The 20,891-nt window shown below is 33.4% G+C and overlaps 1 protein-coding gene across 5 annotated transcripts in view; it reads left to right on the top strand.

The window, feature by feature from the left end:
- The window catches only part of LOC115880233 (Ca(2+)/calmodulin-responsive adenylate cyclase-like), a 549,269-nt gene that overhangs the window by 427,021 nt on the left and 101,357 nt on the right, over window positions 1-20,891 (top strand). For all 5 annotated transcript variants that reach the window (XM_030897392.1, XM_030897391.1, XM_030897393.1 and 2 more), the window contains exon 7: window positions 2,781-2,892. In XM_030897392.1, the coding sequence (XP_030753252.1) occupies window positions 2,781-2,892 (112 nt within the window). The remainder of the gene's footprint in view (window positions 1-2,780; window positions 2,893-20,891) is intronic.

A 20,891-nucleotide genomic window follows, 5' to 3' on the forward strand; every position in this document is an offset into this window, starting at 1 on the left:
TGCCTAACCCCTGTCTAGATCCAAACTGTGAGTCACTCATGGCATCCTCACACCTTCCGTACAATCTCCGATGTATTATTCTCAGGATTATTTTTAGAGAATGACTCATAAGACTGATAAGTCTGTGTTCTTCACATTTTCGTGCGCTGATCTTCTTTGGTATAGGGATAAAAGTTGAAGATAACCATTGTTCCGGATAGTGACCAGTATCATATATTCGATTAAACAACTTGGATAGAACTGCAATGCCTCTCTCGTCCAGAAGTTTGAGTATTTCTGATGGGATCTCATCCGACCTAGCTGCTTTATTATACTTCGCAAGTTGTATAGCCTTTTCAATCTCTTCTTTCATAATAGAAGGTCCAGTTTATTATTTCCAGATTATTTTCGACTGTGAGTTAATTGTCCGGTCTATTATCATTAAAGAGTTTTTCTACATATACTCCTCCCATATTTGGCGTTTTTCGTTATCATTTAGAACTATCTGATTATTCTCGTTGATTGTTATACCTAGGCTCCATTTTTTACACCCCAGCGGTTTCTTTAAGGTTTTTATGGAGATTAAAATCATCATGTTTGTGTTGTAGTTGTTCTATTTCCATGCACTCTTTTTTGAGCCATTCGTTTTTTGCAATCCTGATTTTCGACTTTGTATGTGTCTGTAGATCTCTGTACTTGTCTTTGTTATTTTTGGCTTTTCTACGTTCATCCATGAGTAGCAGAATTTCATTGGTGACCCACTTTTTTCTCTTCATCGTTTTTCAAATAATTCTAAAATAACGCAGTTATTTTACTTTGAAAATTTCAAAAAAAAAAATTTTTTCTAAAATTTTGAGAACAAGGATCTTTTCTGGATATTCTTGTAAATTTAATCTAATACCCTCGCTAATACCTATGTTGCCATATTATCAAGAAATTATGTTTTTAACTAATAACTAAACAAAATTCAAAAAAAAATTTCCAAAAATTTCGAATTTTCATTTTTTTTGTGAAAAAAACCTTTTCGTGTTTCTGGTTGAACTATACTACCAGTTAAAATACTTGCAGTTATTTCTGGGACACCCTGTATATTCATTTCTAATGGGGAATATACGATCTGAAATTTCAGATGTCTTATGGTTATTTCACCTAATTTATGTACAATTAGACAGCCAATGAAAAATTTTGCCAGTAAATTCTAAATCCAGTTGCGTTACACTTAAAATATTTTATTTGTTTTTTGTGTCAGCAAGGAAAAAATAAGATACGTAGTGTGTCACATAATTAATAACTATTTTTCCAGACATCTATCTTTATAAACCTACTACATCATTTTCCTGTAGGAACAAAACAAACAAGCTGATTTTTATTCGATTATGTTTTACAACGTTACCATAATAATTGGGTTAGAAAATTACTTTGTCTTAATTGCGACTCGAGTCAAAAGTAATTTTGGAGTGAGGTTTGTCGTTTAATTTCCAGAATTTACATGACGTAGCAACGCTAAGTTCCCCTACTACTTAGGGGATAGTAGATGAATCAAGTCTTGAATCTTGTCTTGTTTATTTCGGGGGAAAAGCCAGATGAAATTGGTGAAGACAACCGAAAATAAATTAAATTGTATTGTGGAGTAAATTATAAATGAATTAATGTCATACATTATTAATTTACGCACACCAAATATTATTATTGTTCATATTACTTAGTATGGTAATTAGGAATTTAAGATGTAAATTTATGTTGTATGTTCATATAAAAAATGGTTTACTGAAATTTTATTTATTTTACCTTTGAGTAACTTATTACCTCATGCAACCTTATACCTTATAACTATATCCTGGTCTCTTATATTAGATTAGATTTAGTGAGGTGGATTTTTACCTATTCCACTTTAAACTTTTCAGATCTAGGACAGTCCTTTGATCATCTCTAGGTTATATTCTTAAGTCGTCTTTTAAGTCGTTTTTTAAGTCATAAATCTGACGCATTTTTGTTTTATCCTCAGGAGTACCACAGGGGAGCCACCTGGGTCCACTGCTTTTCAACATTTTTATTAATTGTGTTAGATCTGTTTTTTCGCATTGTAGAATTTTAATTTATGCTGATGATATTGAAATCTTTAAAACTATTGAATCTATTAATTATTGTGAACTTTTTCAAGAAGATTTAGTAAGATTTTGTGAATTCTGTAATAATAATAATTTAAAGTTAAATGTAGAGAAATGTTATAAAATATCGTTTACAAAAAACAGGCACATGTTCAAATTTAATTATTCTCTAAATAATAAAAATATTAACGTGTTGATGAGGGACTTGGGGGGTTGTAATGGACAGCAAGTCGTCTTTTAATCCTCATATTGATCAAATGATTAACTCTGCGTTTAAGATGTTAGGATTCATTAGGCGCAGTTGTAAGGACTTTAGAAGCTCTAAAGCACTTATATCCTTATATTACGCATTTATATACAATAAATTGCAATTTGCTGCTCCCGTGTGGTCAACGGGATATAATGTGCATGGGGGTTGAACGATTTGAGAGGGTACAAAAAAAGTTCTTAAAGTTTCTATCTTTTAAATTTAACATCCCCATCGTTAATCATCATTACTTGCAGATTCAATTGCATTTCAGAATATTACCTCTGCAGCAACGCAGAATAATGCTGGATCTTGAAAAATGAAAATATTTTTGTCAGATATCGTTGTCAGATATCGTTTATTATTTTCATTGTTCATGGTTCAATAGAGATAATTTCATAACAATGAGACTATAAACTCAATAATGCAGATTTCTTTTTTTACAGTATCCTCTTCGCGGACATTGTGGGTTTCACCGTGCTTGCGTCACAATGTACAGCACAAGAGCTAGTGCGCCTCCTCAACGAACTGTTTGGCAGGTTCGACCAGTTAGCTAACGTAAGTACTCTATCAGTTTTTCTTTGAAAAAAAAATTAAGAGATACTATATATTCATTTTATTTTTATTATAAATAATTCATCTTTTGTTGGGTTGAGGTTCGTTAAATAAATAAATTTAGTTTTCTTTAAAACATCTTGACGTTTCGCCCTTAATTTTGGGGCATCTTAAAAAGTTTTTATTGTCTAAAAAAAATATAAATCACAATATCAAAATAAACACTTTCAACATTCATACAACAAATAAACCATACAATTGAGTCAATTAGTTAAAAAATACAGTTAAAATAAAACAAGGAAACTCATTTTAAAAAGGCTAGGTTTGGTCGTTTTTCACTTGTTAAATGTGACAAAAATTAGCTAGATGAAATAAAATGCTCAAAATGCCTCCTTTTAAACAGAAAAAGCATAAAGTGCATAAAATGATTCTCTTTTCATGTTAAGTGGCATATGTGGAGTTTTACTTCGAAAAGCAGCCACAATCATTTCTCTCATATTGTCGACATTAGTTGGTCAAGTTTTGTAAATACTGTCTTTAACATATCCCCAAAATAAGTCCAGATTAATTAGATAAGTCAGGAATATTTAAGCATTTTATTAATTGGTGAATGCACACTGCAGTCGCCAATTAATAGAAACATATCAATTCTCTCTGATGCAGGATGTTTCCATTTTCGGTAAATTTCTTAGATTGTTTTTTTGTTTTAACTGACATAAAATGATAACTAGTTGTTAAAGTTAAACTAATTTGACAGCTGTGTTAAAGTAACGCCAGAGATATGACAGCTACGTCCCATACAGGATGAAACCATCGGCCCAGTATTGGTACAGGACTCGTTCAGTACTGTAAAGATCTGGGCCAACTATGCATACCAGTCTTGGCCCAGCTTTGGGAATAACCTGGAATGATAACATCGTGCCGGGCTTGGTTGTCAAAATTGGGCCAAGCTAGATCACCAATGCTGGGCCATGCTTGATTACCAGAGTTGAGCCAAACTTAATCACCAACACTAGGCCAATTTTGATCCCCAAGGCTAGGCCAAGTTTGATCACCAATACTGGGCCATATTTGTATACTAGTGTTGGCCCGACTGTGGTTATGTAGTGCTATTACTGTGATGCTATTGTGGTTGTCGAATTAAAACATCGGGCCAGGCTTTGAATCCGACGTTGGGCCATCACTGATCGTCAAGGCTGGGCCTGGCTTTAATGCCAAGACCAAGCCATGTTTGATCGCCGAGAGTTTAATTCGAGTTTGATCCAGCAGCAAAAAAACAATTATTTTTGAACCCAGCATTTGGAATAAAGTTAACACACAAATAATTACTTTCATATATTTAGATTAGATTTGAGAAAAGCATTTAACAGCCGTACACCTGCATTATGTGCGAATTTTCTGTTTAAAGCTTGTCAAAGCCACAAAATAGGAATCAACTGATTCCTATTTTGTGGTCAGGCCAAGGAGGCCACCCATTCGTTATCCGGTTTCGGAGTTATACCAATTTTTTATTAATTGTGAGTAAATTTCTGTTTAATGAATGAGTTTAACTACATAGTGTTCAGTTTCCCTGTGCTGGCCCAAAGTTGGGTGAATTAAGAGAGGGCCAAGGCTCGATTTCCCAGTATTGGATCAAGTCTAAATCACCAAAAAATGGCCCAGGCTTAATTGACTAACTCTGGTCCAAAGCTGGGTCGCCGTAACATGGCCAGAACTGAGATCCCCAGTGTTGGACCAAAGTTGAGTGAATTAAGAGATGGGCAAGTCTCGATTTCCTAGTATTAGGCCAAGTCTAAATCACCAAAAAATGGCCCAGGCTTAATTGACCAACTCTGGTTTAAAGCTGGGTAGCCGTAGCATTGCCAGAGCTGAGATTCCCAGTGTTGTACCAAAGTTGGGTGAATTAAGAGATGGGCAAAACTCGATTTCCCAATGTTAGCCAAGTCTAAATCACCAAAAAATGGTCCAGGCTTGGTTGACCAACTCTGGTTCAAGGCTGGGTCGCCGTAGCATGGCCAGAGCTGAGATTCCCAGTGTGTGGTCAAAGCTTGGTAAATTAAGAGATGGACAAGACTCGATTTCCCAGTATTGGGCCAAGTCCAAAACACCAAAAAATGGTCCAGACTTAATTAACCAATTCTGGTTCAAAGCTGGGTCGCCGTAGCATGGCCGGAGTTGAGATTCTCAGCGTTGGACCAAAGTTGGGTGAATTAAGAGATGGCTAAGACTTGATTTCCCAGCCGTGGCCCAAGATAGGGTGAACATAGGATTGACCAAGCCTGGATTGCCCAGCTTTGGACCAATCTTGGTGCGCCGAAGTCTGATTTCCCGCGATTGGACCACGCTTAGCCCCGTTGTCAAACTACGGGGACCTATGTATGGGGTAGATTTTATCAAATAATAAAGATTTACTGATACTAAATCATAAAAATGAAAATTTCTAGGAAAATCTTTGTTTGAGGGGTAGGCAATCTGAATAGTATTTTGAAGAGACATTAATTTCCCATTGAATATCGGAATATACTAGGTGTTTGGTTTGGTTTGGTTTGTTACTTAAAATTAAAAAAGTTACTTGCTGTTAAAGGTGACCAATATTCAATATTAGTTTTGACTGACCCTGTATAACTTTTTGGGTCAAGTGTTTTGGTTCAATTTGATTTAAAGTACAATAGTTATTTTAACAAAATATTAGGCTATACCGGGTAAATTCCAATATAGGCAGCTTTTATTGAAATTTAAAATTTGTTCTTCATTTTTAGAAAACGTTAAATGTGTCAAAAACCTTTCTCTAATGAAACTCATCTTTATTTTTCTCCTAGAATCCGAAAATTAATTAATATATAGGGTGTTCCGCGAAAAACACAACTTTGATGTGTAACTTTTTTTAGGAAACCCTTTGTATTTAAAAAAAATGCTCTAAACCTATATACATATGTTCAAAAAATTAATTTCAATACAAAATGTCGTTCTCCTTGGAGCCTCCGTGTCATATGAGAGGCGGCACCCTGTCCTGTACTACTAGTTATTTATTTATAAAAATTTGAGATTAGAAAAAAATTTATTTGTGAATTTATATGAAAAAATAAAAATTATTTTTCATATTGCCCAAAGTTGCTCTAGTTCTTTTAGGTAAAACCATTTGTTCCTCATAATAGATCTCTGTTGAATAACTTGTATAAATTGCCTATCATGCTGCAACGGTTGTCAATAGTGATTTATTGATACGTACACGTTCGGTAATAAATAATGGCATGTGTCGGAATCGGTGCAATTACGACCTGTTTCAAAACGGCCACTCCGTTTGCCAACATAATGCTTCCTCGTTAGGAAAAATCACAAATCACTGAATTGGAGATAACCATAAATATTAATAAGTATTCAATACAAATTTGTTTTTGTTAGAGGACATATTGAAGACATATCGAAGTTATATCTGAGTCTGTCAGAATAACTTAATTTTGTACTGAAAATACCTGACACAATTTTTATAGTTAAATGTTTTCCCCATGTGATGTTATAATAAATCCATTCTCAATAATATTATTCGAGTTCCTTAGAATACAAGATACTAAGAACTACTAACTATTTTTTTGTGTTTACAATAAATAGTTATTTTATTTTGTAGATTTTCTAACAGTGCAAGTGGCGAAATACCCATAAGACTTTTTTGAAAAGATGATTACCCATAAGACTTTTTTGATTGATACATACCACACGCTGCGCGGCTCCAAAATCCGGAATAATGGAACCACCTTCTTTTTGCCCCATATGCGCATTTTTACGCTGCGTGTCGTATCATACGTTTACTCGCGGTATCGTTGCATGTGTTGCCAGTGCGTGGGGGTGTTAGTTGAGTCCTTGAAATGCTTAAAAGCACTAACATTTTGGAGATTCGCAAACAAAGAGTTTAATAAAAATTTTGAATAAATCCTAATCTATTAATCTATACTAATATATAAAATCCTTAAGTGACTGACATACTGATTAATCACGATCCTGCTCAAGCCACCAACGTAAGTAGCTCAATTTTGGCATACAGGTTGATTCTAGGGTGTAGAGGTTCGATAAGAAGGGATTTTTCGAAATTCCAGTTCCAAGAGAGTGAAACCACCCCTCAAATATTAAAATATTTTTTATTTTAAAAACGGTCAAGTTTCCAAAAAAAAACGCTTAAACACGTATATTTTATTTTGTTTTTTTTACATATTTTAAGATTTTTTAAAAATATATACAGGGTGTTTCATAAAATATGACCATTGAGTAATCACGATTCTGCTTAAACTGCTTGACGTTTAAGTAATCACGATTCTGCTTAAACTGCTTGACGTTTAAAGCTGATTTTTGGTAAACGGATTGACTGTGGGGTGTAGAGGTTCGATAAGGAGGGGTTTCCCGAATCTCAAATTCCAAGAGGGTGAAAACGTCCCTCAAATATTACAATATTTGTTATTTAAAAGACGGTTAGTTTTTCGGGAAAACGCTTGGACAAGCATAATTTATTTGGTTTTTTTACATATTTTGAAATTTTTTTAAAAATCATACATGGTGTTCCAAAAAGTTGGGTAATTTCTTAACCACGATTCTGCTTAAACTGCTTGACGTAAAAAAACGGATTTTTCGAAAGTCAAATTCCAACGAGATGGAAACTACCCCTCAAATATTACCAAGTTATATAATAATATCGCCATATTGTTTTTTCTCATGCTGACATAAATGTGAGAAAATTTTATCCAGTTTGTATGTTAATGGAAATTCTTGCTTTGCTTTATCATCACCATTACAAATGATTAATTCGACGAAGTCGCTGGTACACGCTAGTATTTTATATAAAAGTTGAAGACGTTACAAAAAAATAGAGTACAAGAACTTATAAAAATAGCGTAATACAGATTTGTTAGAACTTGGTAAAGGTATTTTTTTTTAGATAAAATACCCATTTTAACAGGCCAACGCAACGTACGAACTGAACTATGAGTTGCCAGGTTCTTTCTTCTTTTTACTTGACTTCCCTGCTGTTTTCTCTTTATAGTATAACTTTGAAGCTATATATCTTCTGAGTAGGTTGCTTTTTTCCCAATTTAGCACCTTCTGAAGATGCTTACATTCACTCTGCACCAAATGCACCGAATATTTAAATATAGCAATAAAAATTGACTTACCTGCTTTTTTTCCCTGACCCTTCATATGTGTTATTTATTCATTTAGTGCATCTCTGCTCATAACATCAACGTATTATTTACGATTTCATATGATGCAATGTTAAGTGTCCATAGTTCATGATATGCAATGTTAAGTTTTGATAAATGTGACCCCAGTAGTTATTTCAATACTAAAAGTGTATTTAAGAAAAGTGCAATTTCAAAATTACAGTTCTGATTAAAGTGAAGTTTGTGAAATAGTTTTATTATTGTTATTGTTGACAGGAACTATTGAGATAAAACAGCTTTCTAATTTTAATACGGCATAACCAGTAACTGCAGAGGGTAGTATAATCTACAAAATCTATTTTAAGGAAGGAACAGATCTTGTCGCACATAAATCACCATAATTCTAAAAACCCAATGTTTTAATTTCTAAAGTATTTCATAAAAACTTTAATGTTTCACAAAAAATTAATTGATCTTGGCGCTAAATGAATATTTTATATGCACGAGAAGAAGATTCTCAAACAAAACCTTTGAAGCACGTATTGCAGTAAAAATGCGATGAAATATACCAGGGTGATTACTAACAAACAAAGCCCACGTGAACAGTGGAGAAGAACACAAACAGCATCAGTAGTAAAATATTTACCGCAGAGAGACTGTAAATTTTAATTATTCTTCATGATTTTTTCCAGATCAGACACCAGACTTGATTAAGTAAATTATTCAAATTGAATTTCGATCGGCTATCAATATTCAAATGTAATTGTCCTTATTCGAAGATAAAGAAAAGTTTTTCAATAACTGGAAAAGTTTTTACAGGAGGATATCTTTTAAATCGTTAAGATTAATCCTGAATCTTAACACTTCGGGTTGGTCGATTCTTATTTTGTGTTATTAGAAATGGGGCATGATACAAAATACAATTAATACAAAAGACTTTTTGTTGGATGTTTAGAATTTCTTCATTCTCATAGCCACTTTATTAGAGCTATCTGATAATATTTTTAGATTTTCAAATTAGCTGATAATTTGTGTGTAATCCATAGGTCAACTTTTTTTTTAAATACGGACCTGCATTTTTTATTTCAGGTTTTGAAAGAACTCGGTCTCCCGAGTACAATGATATGCCACACTTATTTTTTTTTGTTTCGGATATTTGAACACAATTTATTTAAAGCTTCAAACTTTAGCTTTAAATAACTAGTTTATCTTTCAAACTTAACAATGACGTGGGGTAAAACACTGAATACGGAAAATCAAATGCAATAAAATAATAATGAATAATATAAAATAAATAACATAAATATGACATAATATAAACAATCAAATTATTTCCCCGGAAGATGGATTGGAAATGGTAGAGCAGTATAATGGCCAGCGAGTTTCCTGGACCTGTCGCCAAGGGTTGGGGGGGGATGAAGCATTACTTGACGTCATATGTAAAAGTGACATAAAGAGTACAAATGCATTCGGAAGTATAAGGAAAAAAATCTGTTCAAGGAGCTGTAAATAAAATTGAACGAAAAATAAATTTGTGCAATAAGGAGGGTGGTATCCCTTTCGAATATGTACAGTATTAGAAACCAGTTTGTGGAAGTTGATTTATTTATAATAAACTACGATTAATAAGATGCATATTATTAGATCTTACACTGATATTTCCAAATTCACAATAAAAAAAATTAAAAATAATATTAATACATATCTTTAAATTGCTGACCTGAATATTATTTATTTGAATCTTTCAGTTGGCTCGATTTTCCTTATTCAATGTTGATTACCGCTGATCAATATTGTTGCGATGAATATCTCTATCTATCTATCTATCTATCTATCTATCTATTCATCCTTCTTCGGTGCATATAGTTTCGTTGGTGCGTATAGTCGTTGGACATAGGCTTCCCCCAATCTCTTCCACACCCTCTCTCTCTCTGAATATAATAAGATTAGAGTCGGATTTGAAATTATTTTAAATAATATTTAAATAGTTTTGCTGTTAAGGCACCCAAAACAAAAAAAATGTATAAAGTGTGGCATATCATTGTACTCGGGAGACAATATTTCTGCATCTTCCAAATAATGAGCTAATTTGAAAATCTAAAAATACTATCAGATGGCCCTAATAAAGTTGCTATGAGAATGTGCAGTTAGTTTTTTGATTTTCTGAAAAGTAACGACAGGAAATAATAAAATTGATTTTGAAAAAAATCTGTTTTTCCAAAAAACTCAACAATCCTTGAAATTTTTAAAACTTTTTTGATGGTATCTTGGTGAACATCCTAAGGCTCAACTTTGCGCCAATTTAACCATCTTCATATCCATAACGGTTTCCGAGATACCAATGCTCGTACCCCGAATTTGTAGCACTCTGTATAATCATTCAATTAATGTTATTCTTTAATTAATCCATCCACATGTATTTTAACCACAGGGTAAATTATATTTATTTAATTTTTGGAGTCCCAAGACAAGAAACTTATACCTTATACTATATTATAGAAAAAAAGGCATCGAATGGCTGGGGAATGACAATCGTTAATAATTTTGACGAGGTCAATCCCTTACGTCTTTTACTAAAAATTGACATTAATTGACACTAATTATAAAAAGATTAAAAAAGGATAGGACATTTTCAGACACACAACTCTGTTTCCAAAAAAGTACCTAATATAAAATAAAAAAAATTAAATACTGATTCCATATGAAATATTTTACCTTATTTTAGAAACTCCTTAATAATACAAAATATTGTTTTACTTTATACGTAAGTTAGTCAGTTAATTTTCACTTTATTTAATTATTAAAAATTATGTGTTTTCCAGCTTATTCTATCACAAATTTAACTTAATATTGAAACATTAAACTTTTCATTAACTGAAAGAAGATAAAAACTGAAGGGACCCAAAAAGGCGAGCAGAGCAATTTTCTCAACTCCTATATTTATAAAGTTGAAACAAAAGGAGCACACCCACGGTATCGCCACAATAGCCTCGAAATACCTTTGACATTTCAGATAAAGCCAGCTCATGCTCTGAAAATTTAATTAAGTGTAAGTGTTACAAATAGATATGTTTCTTTTTGCTATCATTGGGAATGTTATGGATATTGTTTGTTTTGTGTGGAATATAATTTTATTTAGATTTACTAAATATATAGTTTGTATAGTGTATTTAGAAAACACAATAACAGTGCTGGTTATCGCAAAGTCCAGCACAGCTGTGTTATCCTATTCTCAAAGCAACTCACAGCACTTAGATACAGGGAGGCCAACCTGTATCTTCGTTGTGGAGAAAACAAGAAAGTCCTATGGGTATTTCGCCACTGGAAGAAAAACTACAAAATAAAATAGTTATTTTTTGTAAACACTGCTGCTTTAATCCAACGGAGACTAATTGTCAGCAGTGGCTTACTAATAAACAAATTTGCCTAACGGACAAAAAATGCTTAAAGTTTCGGATAATATAGATATCTCATTCCGTCGTCGGAAGCAAAAAAAACATCAACAAAGAAAAAACTATTTATAATATCTAAATGCAACTATTCGAGACCACTTTAGTTTTTTAAAACAGATACGTCTACAAAAACCGTTGACGTTCTGTTAAAATGACATTATATCAAGTTAAACTTCAAAATTAATAATTACTACCTGATAACAATTACTTAATAAGGTAAAACCAAAAAGCCTTAAAACTTTCTGTATGATTATTTTTAATTTGTTTTGAATTTTTACGTATTTTATATTTATTCATGTTATGTTCCTTAAAATCAAAGTAGCGATTACCATACATTACTAACATCTACAGATGTATGAGCAATACATTTATTTTTATTAGATTGAATTAAAAAAGCCTCTTTTATTTTTCTTTTAGAGGCTATCGCTTGTTTTATTATAATTTTTGCATTGTTAAAATCTATTCTGTGCCCCGTGTCCCATGAATGCTGACAAATCTTAGATTTGTGAAAGTCGTCCTTTCTTAAATACTCTATGTTCTTTAATTCGAACATTTAAGGGTCTAGATGTTTGACCAATATAACATTTATCACATTCACATGGTATTTTCTATATTACATTTCGTCCTATTGCTGCCAAAAGTCACTAACTAACATTTTTCCGAACAACCAAATTCATTCATCACTAACTATGTTTTGAATCGGAGAATCGATTGCAAAAGTCATTAACTACGATTTCTGGCTATTTATGTTTTATTTGCAATGCAATTCTTCTTTAGACGCATTTTTCTCGGAAGTAATAAAAAGTAAGTTAGGGACTTTTGGCAGCAATGGGACGATTTTTTCTTTGTTGTCCAGTGTTTCATTGGTTATAATAAAGTAACAAATATACAGGGTATCCCAGGCTGAGCGTGCATTAGAAGTTCCTAGAAAAGTACAATATCTAGATCGGAGATTTTTTGCACATCATTGTTTCACAACGAGATCTATCGATTAAAAATATTTTCAATATGGCGGCACTTCCGGAAATACCGGAAGTTGATAGCAATTTTCTTATTTTAAATGGGTGCCCCCATTTTTTATTACGTACTTAAATTCTCTATAAAATTTTATGAATTTCGATATTAAATACTCTATACCTAACATTAACTGTTTTTGAGAAAAAAAAATATTTAAAATTTTTGGACGAAAAAAATTGCTTGTCAAAAATTTGTGTATAGCCTAAACGTCAAAATTAGTGATTACCATAGCCACTGTGTCATAAAGAGAAGACATGTGGCTATCTATTTCAAAAATTAAATTGTTCGAATGTCATATAATAATGACGGCAGCTGTCAGGGAATTGAGCGATTAAAAAATTATCAAAAATCATTTTTTTCAAATAGAAACCCACTTTTTTTATTTCACTAGTGAAAATGCTTTTTAATTCGTTACTTTTTGACTATACATGTTTCTATACGTAAAATAAATTGTTTTTAAGTTATTTAATTTAATTGATTTTAACCAGTAGCTTATGACTTTAAACGTCAAGTAATGCAAAACAATAAATCTGGCCATGTCATTTTGTGACACTATTCAAAAAACAGTATTTTATCGATTATCATTTCCAAGCCAACTTTGCACTGTTTTTTTTTTCATTCATACGGTATATTATTAATAATATCAACTTCTAGATTACGAGCTTCCATTGCTTCCTTAACAGTTCCGTTCCAGGATTTTCTAGGTCTGCCTCTCTTTCTTCTACCCTGGGGAGTCCATTGAAAAACTTTTCTTGGCCACCTGTTCTCCGGCATACGTAGAACATGTCCAAACCACTTTAAGCTGGATTTTTCAATTCGATCTAGCACTGTCTCCTCCGATGCATTCATGATACGCCTGACCTCGTTGTTTGTCTTTTTTTTCATCCTAGATATACCTGCGCTCCTTCTAAGATATCCATTTCAACAACTTGGATTTTGCGCTTCGTATCTGCACTCAAAGACCATAGCTCTGAACCATAGCAAAGAACTGACTCCACCAATGTTCGTCCAAGTCTCTTTTTAGTTGTTGCAGACAAGTTTCGGTCCCACCAGAGGCTATTAAGACAACCAATAACTTGTTTGCTCTTCTGAATTCGGGTTTGAATTTCTTCTTTGCCCAAACCGTCGTTGTTGATAGTAGCACCCAGGTATTTAAATTTGTCTACTTGTTGAATCTGGACGTTATCATCTATGAAGACTTCAAAACAAGCGTTGGAATTGACAGCTAAGTATTCTGTCTTTTTTAGACTAACCTGAAGTCCCCATTTGTTATATTCTTGGTAAAGCCTCTTAGTCATGAACTCCAGATCGAAAGAGTATTGCGCAATCACGACCTGATCATCTGCAAAGCTCAGAGTAAACAGTCTATCTTCCCCAATGAGTATTCCCATGCCTTGGCATCTCCTCTTCCATTCTCTAAGGGCTACTTCAACGTAAGCATTGAAGATTAGAGGTGATAAGCTGCATCCTTGTCGCAACCCTTTTGTGGTATTTATTGGATTGGATAGCCCGTGTCCTATCTTAACGTACGCTTTATTTTCTTTATAGAGCTCTTTTATTATCTTAAGTAGGGGTCTATCTACTTCTAAAATATGCAAGGCTTCCCATATCTTGTTGCGAGGAATAGAGTCGTACGCTTTCTCCAAATCAATAAACGCTAGATAAACTTCTTGATCTACTGCTATCTTTTTTTCCATCACCTGCTGTGTATGAGCAATACGTTCTTTTTGAAGAGCTATTTCGTCTATTACTGAGTTAGAGTCATATTTTTAATTGTTTTTTACGAAACATCTACTTCAATGGATTAAACATTTATTGTTTTTACTACTGTCTACTGTCTAACGTAATAAATCAAACTGTTTGCTAATTTTATAACATAAATTCCCGTCGTTCAATTTATCGCTGATTCTTTTGTACCAACCATTAAATTAATGGAATATATGATTTGTTTGCTAAACACCGCACATAATTTGGAAATCAGAACTGGAATTGAGCACTATGTACAGTACAAACATTTGTATTGTTATTGGCACAATAAAGATTAATGTACAGTTTGTATAACAAGGTTATAATTCATTTATACCATTTTTTAACAAAAAGCACAGATAATAAATTATTAGTTTCCACTATTGTTATTATTATTTTACAAATAACTTGTAATTTATAAATAATAATCATTGTTAAACCGAAATATTAATAGAATAAATATTAGTACAATCAATCTGGCATCAAAAAAGGTCTAGACTTCCATCAAATTACCCCCGCTCTCATACTTTGCCAGTTGTAAGAGGTCCACTGGAAAAGCTTAAATTCGAAAATTCATTATGAAACAAAAAATGAAGAGAATTAAATAGATAGAATTAAAAACAGACAGTCTTTTACAGAAGCGTACAGAAAATATCATTGTTTAATATGCCTAATTCTGAATAGGCTTTTTGAAAAGTGATTGAAAATACACACACCGGAAAAGTCTAGGGATATTACAATTGTATCCAGCCATCGTCAGAAATTGTATTATTTGCATTTCTGATACAATAAAATTAAAATAAACAAATAGTTTATAGGACGTATTGGAAATAAAAATGCGAAATTTACCGAATTTTTCAAATTAACTTGATTTTTATTGAACTCAAAAAAATACACACATTTTTTTTTATTCTAAACTGTGAATTAAAAGAAAAAGATAAAACCATTTTTACTTGCCTACTGCCTACTGCCTCCTCTACTGTTGATTACAGCCCTAGATCGTCTCTCCATGCTCCTGATCAGGTTGTCGATCTCTTCTTGAGGGACAGCCTGATGCCACGCTGCATTCACGGCCCGAACCAGATCCCTACGAGTTTCACGAGGCATACCCATTCTCAAAATTCTTCTTTGGACCGCGTCCCATACGTGCTCGATGGGGTTGAGGTCAGGAGATTGTGCCGGCCAGGGTAAGATGTTTAAGTGATGAGCATTGATAAACTCACTTACCACTTTGGCTGTATGAGGCCTTGCATTGTCATGCATGAGAATGAAGTTTCTACCAAAATCATTGGCATATGGTAACACGACAAGCTCAAGAAATAAATCACGATATGTGATTCCTGTTAGAAACCTTTCAAGAAAAACGAGATCGGTTTTTCGGCCTAACTGGACTCCTCCCCAGATCATAACTGTTCCACCTTGATAAGGGTGCACTTCCTGAACATGATCCAACCGAATAAGATTTCCCGGTTCTCTCCATACCCTAAGCCTTCTCGAATCCGGATGAATTCCAAAGCGTGACTCATCCGTGAAGAAAACATTGGCCCATTGTTCATTCGACCACTGAACATGATCTTGACCCCACAAATATCCTAGGTTGAGCTCTCCAGGAGCGTCTGCTTCTTAAGTTGACCTCTCTTAATTTATTGCGAACAGTGTCAGGACTAACGGTTACATTATGTGTTTCCTGGGGAATTAAACTAAGCTCTGGTGCTGTAAGAGTCGGTCGGCGTCGATCATTTAATTGTAAAAAATGATCTTCTTGAGGGGTAGTAATGCGATGTCGCCCTGTGTGCCTTTCAGCAACATCACCACTTTCACGGTAGCGTGTACTTAATCGCGATATTACGCTTTGCGTTGTATTTAATGCTCTCGCTACGTCGATTTGGCGCATTCCAGCTTCGAGCATACCCATGGCCCTTAGCATTTCGTCTCTGTTAAGATGTCTACGCTCCATAATGTCGTTTAATACTAAACAGAGTTATTTAAATGAATTCCGGCCAGTTATCATAAAAACATAGCCAGTACAGGTTAAATGTTAAATTCGAACAATTGATGCTAGGTGCTTTTTATACATTTGACAAAAAATGCACAAACACTTCTGCAAATATCCCAAATTTAGAAATAACAAGTGTGACTACTTCGTTTCAATCGAAGTAGAAAGAATTGGCCGACAAATATGTGGTTGTTTATTCAAAACATTTATTTTTAACTTTAATAAAATAATATCCCTAGATTTTTGCGGTGTGTGTACGTAGGCTTTTTCTAAAAATTTCTTCTTTTGTGTAAAAAACCGGCGTTTTATAATATGCCTAGTCTTTTTGCAAAAAACCGGATTTTCTATACGTCTGCGACAAAATCATTAAACAATTTTAATAAAATACTTCACGTCATTCAACAATTTAATAAGGAAATTCTTTGCTCATATTTTGGCACCCCTAACTCTCAGGAAATCCTTGTGTTATTGCAATTTTCATTGACTAGAACTGAGAGGGCTAATCCCAAAAGGGTCAAATGTAATTATGACCCGTCACTTTGAACCGATTTACTACTAAGGTGTTAAATACAGAGACTGCTATTTTTAATTGGAAGGAAATTATGCCCATTTAATTACATTAAGTATATTTTTGTTTTAAATCAATTTATTTTTAATCAGATCAAGATATTCTTATATCTAATAATGTTTTTCCGAGGAAATAAATTAAAAATTCGTTAATTACTTTGTAACTTGAGAGAGATTTTATGATAGTGTCTTCCTCTTAAATAGCTACTTTTGAAATAAGATAAATTTTCCTTACTATGTAAGGGTATTTTACATTTATAATAATAGTGCAGACATAATACTGATAGTCCTGGACATTGATGGAAACGTCGACAAAGGAGAGATATATGGCGATACAGACGAATTCTTACATCTCTTGAGTGGACTACGTATTCAACAAGACAGTTTCAAAAATGCTTCAAAATGAGACCGAAATAGTGGACATTATTAAAGAACGCAAATTAGAATATCTAGGACACATAATGGGAATATCAAAAGAGATATAGTCTGCTTTAGTTGATACTCAAGGGAAAGGGGAAAGCGCAGAATCTCCTGGTTGAAAAACCTTAGAACTTTTAGTTTTCCCTGTCTACACGAATATTATTTAGAGCAGCAGGCAGTAAAACTCAAATTGCTTTGCTTATCATCAACATCCGCAATGGATAGGCACACTCAGAAGAAGAAATAGGACAAAAAAATAAAACATTTTGTTTTTACTCACACTGTGTATTAAAATACAATGTTCAACACTAGAATGTAGAATGTTTAGGAGGGGAGTTAATCACCGCGACCTTACAGATCTATTGTTTGTTTCCCTTTCTTGAGTTATAACTCATTCAACAGTCTCAGGGCTTTAATAAAAGCCAGTATCTGAGACGGCTTCACAGAGGCCAGCTCTCCATCCTCAACCTCGACATCAGCCGTACCAAGTTCATGGCACGAATGGTCGTCTTCTCGGCGCACTCAGTGATAAGGTGTTCTGGTGTTTCCCCATTTTCCCCACAGAATCTGCATTCGCCGTTGTTCCTCACCTTCTGAGGTGTTCGTAGAGGAGACAGTGTCCGGTTAGAAACCCCGTGACAACCCGAAGATTGTTTTTACTTAAATCAAGGAAAATCGTTCAAGGAAAAAAAATATTCTAGGTCGTAAGTTCTGAGGAACTTTTCATGTCGAACACTAAATATATACTTAGTTTTGGATACGGCACTTTTATAAAGTATTACACATAAAGAAGGTATATGTAGAATATGGTATTTTACATTTAGGGATGGTTTCAAATGTACAGAAAATGTGTTTGTACTTACATATTTTAAAAACCACTCAGTATAGATTATGGTATTTTTGGAATTGGAATTTTATAATTTTATGCATACACACAGCAAAAATAAATATACAACATTCAGTGTGATATTTCATAAAAGTTAAACAACAAAATTAATCATTTCGAATGTTTACAAAACTTGACATCATGTTTTGAAGGTCACGAAAGATTAGCTGAAAGATAAAGAAAATGCCGGAGAAAAATATTAATGTAAATGTGGTTTAAAGCAGAAAAAAAAAACAATTTGTACAACACACAACTGAATTCAACCAAGAGATTACAAGGGAAGGAAAATGATTTAGCGATATGAAGAAAGGAATTTAAATTTAAGGAAAGAAATTGTACTGCATGATATATGTTTCTTGCATTTGACGTAGCAAATATAGCGACCTACTTATTTTATATGTAGGAGATGCAGATTTTTATTACGAATGCGGAAACATTTGAATATTTAAAATTTACCATATTAAATTGGTCGGGGAATTCTTTCAATATTCGAATTTCTCATATCTATGATTCTAGTTAAGTTATGAAACAAAGTTTACTCATTGAACTCTATTTACTACACATACATTACGATTATTAAAATAATTATATCATATTTACTATGTTTTATATACAGTTGTTTTACATTGTAGCGTTTTTTTTAAACATTATCGCTGCGAACGGCAGCTTCTCGTTGGTAGAGCAGTCGTGGATAAGGTATTTCACTGGAAAGAAACTAATTAACAATAATAACTCGAAATTATAAATATTGGGCGCCAGGCATGTACAGAGAAAGAAAACAGTTGTATATTACTTAAAACTAATGATTATATTTATTCATGATGTTCTTAGATGGTACATGACATTGTAGAGTTCTAATAAATATATAGTGGTTATATGTCAAAGAAAGTGGTGGTAAGAGTCGTACTAAATATCAATGAAAACAACTACGATAAAATACAAGACATGTAAAGTTTAAGAGAATATATGAAATGTAGCATTACTTTAATTAATTTGATATATTCCATATGATGCTAAATCGAAGATGTTGCAACCTGTAGATTCTAGAATCTATGTTTGGTTATTCATCTGTTAAAATAGTGCGATAATAATATCTATAAAAGTAATACCATTACAAGATGTAATGCAATGAAACCTAAGATCTAAATTATATTTAGTATTAATTATTATATTAAATATTAAATCGACATGAATGTTCTTAACAATCTAACCACTAAACATAGTCTGTACGATATTATTTAAGATGTACGTTATTGTTTAAGACTGTAAATGTTTTAAATGTTAAATGTAAAACTAGAACTTAAATCTACACTTAGCTGTTCTTTATGTAATCTTGCTTTAAACAGTAACAGCGTGAGGTGGTCTCGCATCTCTGTACTCAGCCATCCAACACAACCAAAGGGGCCAGAATGAGGACACCATGAATTGATACAGCCGTAACTAACTAGCTTATAGCTGGAAACGAAGCAGCATGGGACTCAAGCTACATCCAGGCTGTGGCACTTATATGTAAGAAAAAATCATTCTTACTGGGGACACTCGTCCACAGGACATCCGTACATAAGATAATGTCCGTACATAAGACAATACCCGTACCTTGGACCCTAAAAATATGAAACTCTTGTTTAAAACCAAACAAGGTCTAATAAACAAAATAAACCTACCTCGAAATACTTCCGAGGGCTCAATAAATAATAAACAACCTGTCCTTTCTTCCATGTGACATTCTGGAGGACAAAAGAAAAGGGACGCCAACGTGCCAGCAAAATACAAATACAAGTTGGGACCATCAGTAACTCTACCCTAAAAATATTCAATAATAATATCGAATCTATAAAAGGTAATATCTCATCTTTACCTGTAGCCTCGAAATAGCAGCTGATTCAGATTATACAGCAAGATTTAAATAATCACCATTTCTAAAAAAACAGGGACTAATGGCGTCTGACAGGCCAAACGGTCAAACCAAAAGTGCCGTTAAATCACAGAGAGTTGACAGAAGCGATGTTGACAGCGCGAGCCTCCACAGAATAGTGAAACGATAGCAGGGTTGGCGACTAGGGAACGTAAAAATTACGCCAAGCGTACCAACAAAATGATCAGGCCTGAACGAGAGAGAATCCGGTGACGATAGGCCAGACATCATATATTATATGTAAAAAAGACATGTAACGAACTAAAAACGTTACAACATTTTTTTGCGCGAGTAGAGTATTGATGCCAAGTAACATTTCTTTAAAACCAAATAGTTCTACAACAATGATGCCGCAATGTCTCCTAAAATGTTACAAAAAAAACTAATTTTCTTATTATAAGTTTGTCTTTTTGAATCTGTGGGTGCTGAAGGTAAACTTGCATAGATGGATGGTTGTTTAAAGTGGCGAGTACGACTGTTTATCGAAGTCCAGTTGGCAATAGTTGCTAAATGTTTTGATTCCACTCACTGTAAAGACCCTGTCGCTACGGATGATAATTATATGGATTGTTAAGTGTTGTAACTTACAACCGTTTAATAGTTTACAAAACAGTACACTTCCTGTGTACAAACGTGCGCTTACGATGTGCACAAACGATTTCGGGCCCTAACCAAAGCCAGTTACGGCAGTGGAATTGTAGGACCATTTTCTCTCATTCTCGTCCTTGCAGATTCAGCATATTTGTTAAAAAGGATCACGTATGCCCCCGTTAGCTTGCTGATATCCTACTAAGCAAAAAAAACCTAATACTGATTGAGTAATACAATACTTCATTCCCTCCATCGACTCGTTCAC

The sequence above is a fragment of the Sitophilus oryzae genome, unplaced genomic scaffold (assembly GCF_002938485.1).
Source record: "Sitophilus oryzae breed Bouriz unplaced genomic scaffold, Soryzae_2.0 scaffold_1620_pilon_pilon, whole genome shotgun sequence".
Taxonomy (NCBI): domain Eukaryota; kingdom Metazoa; phylum Arthropoda; class Insecta; order Coleoptera; family Curculionidae; genus Sitophilus; species Sitophilus oryzae.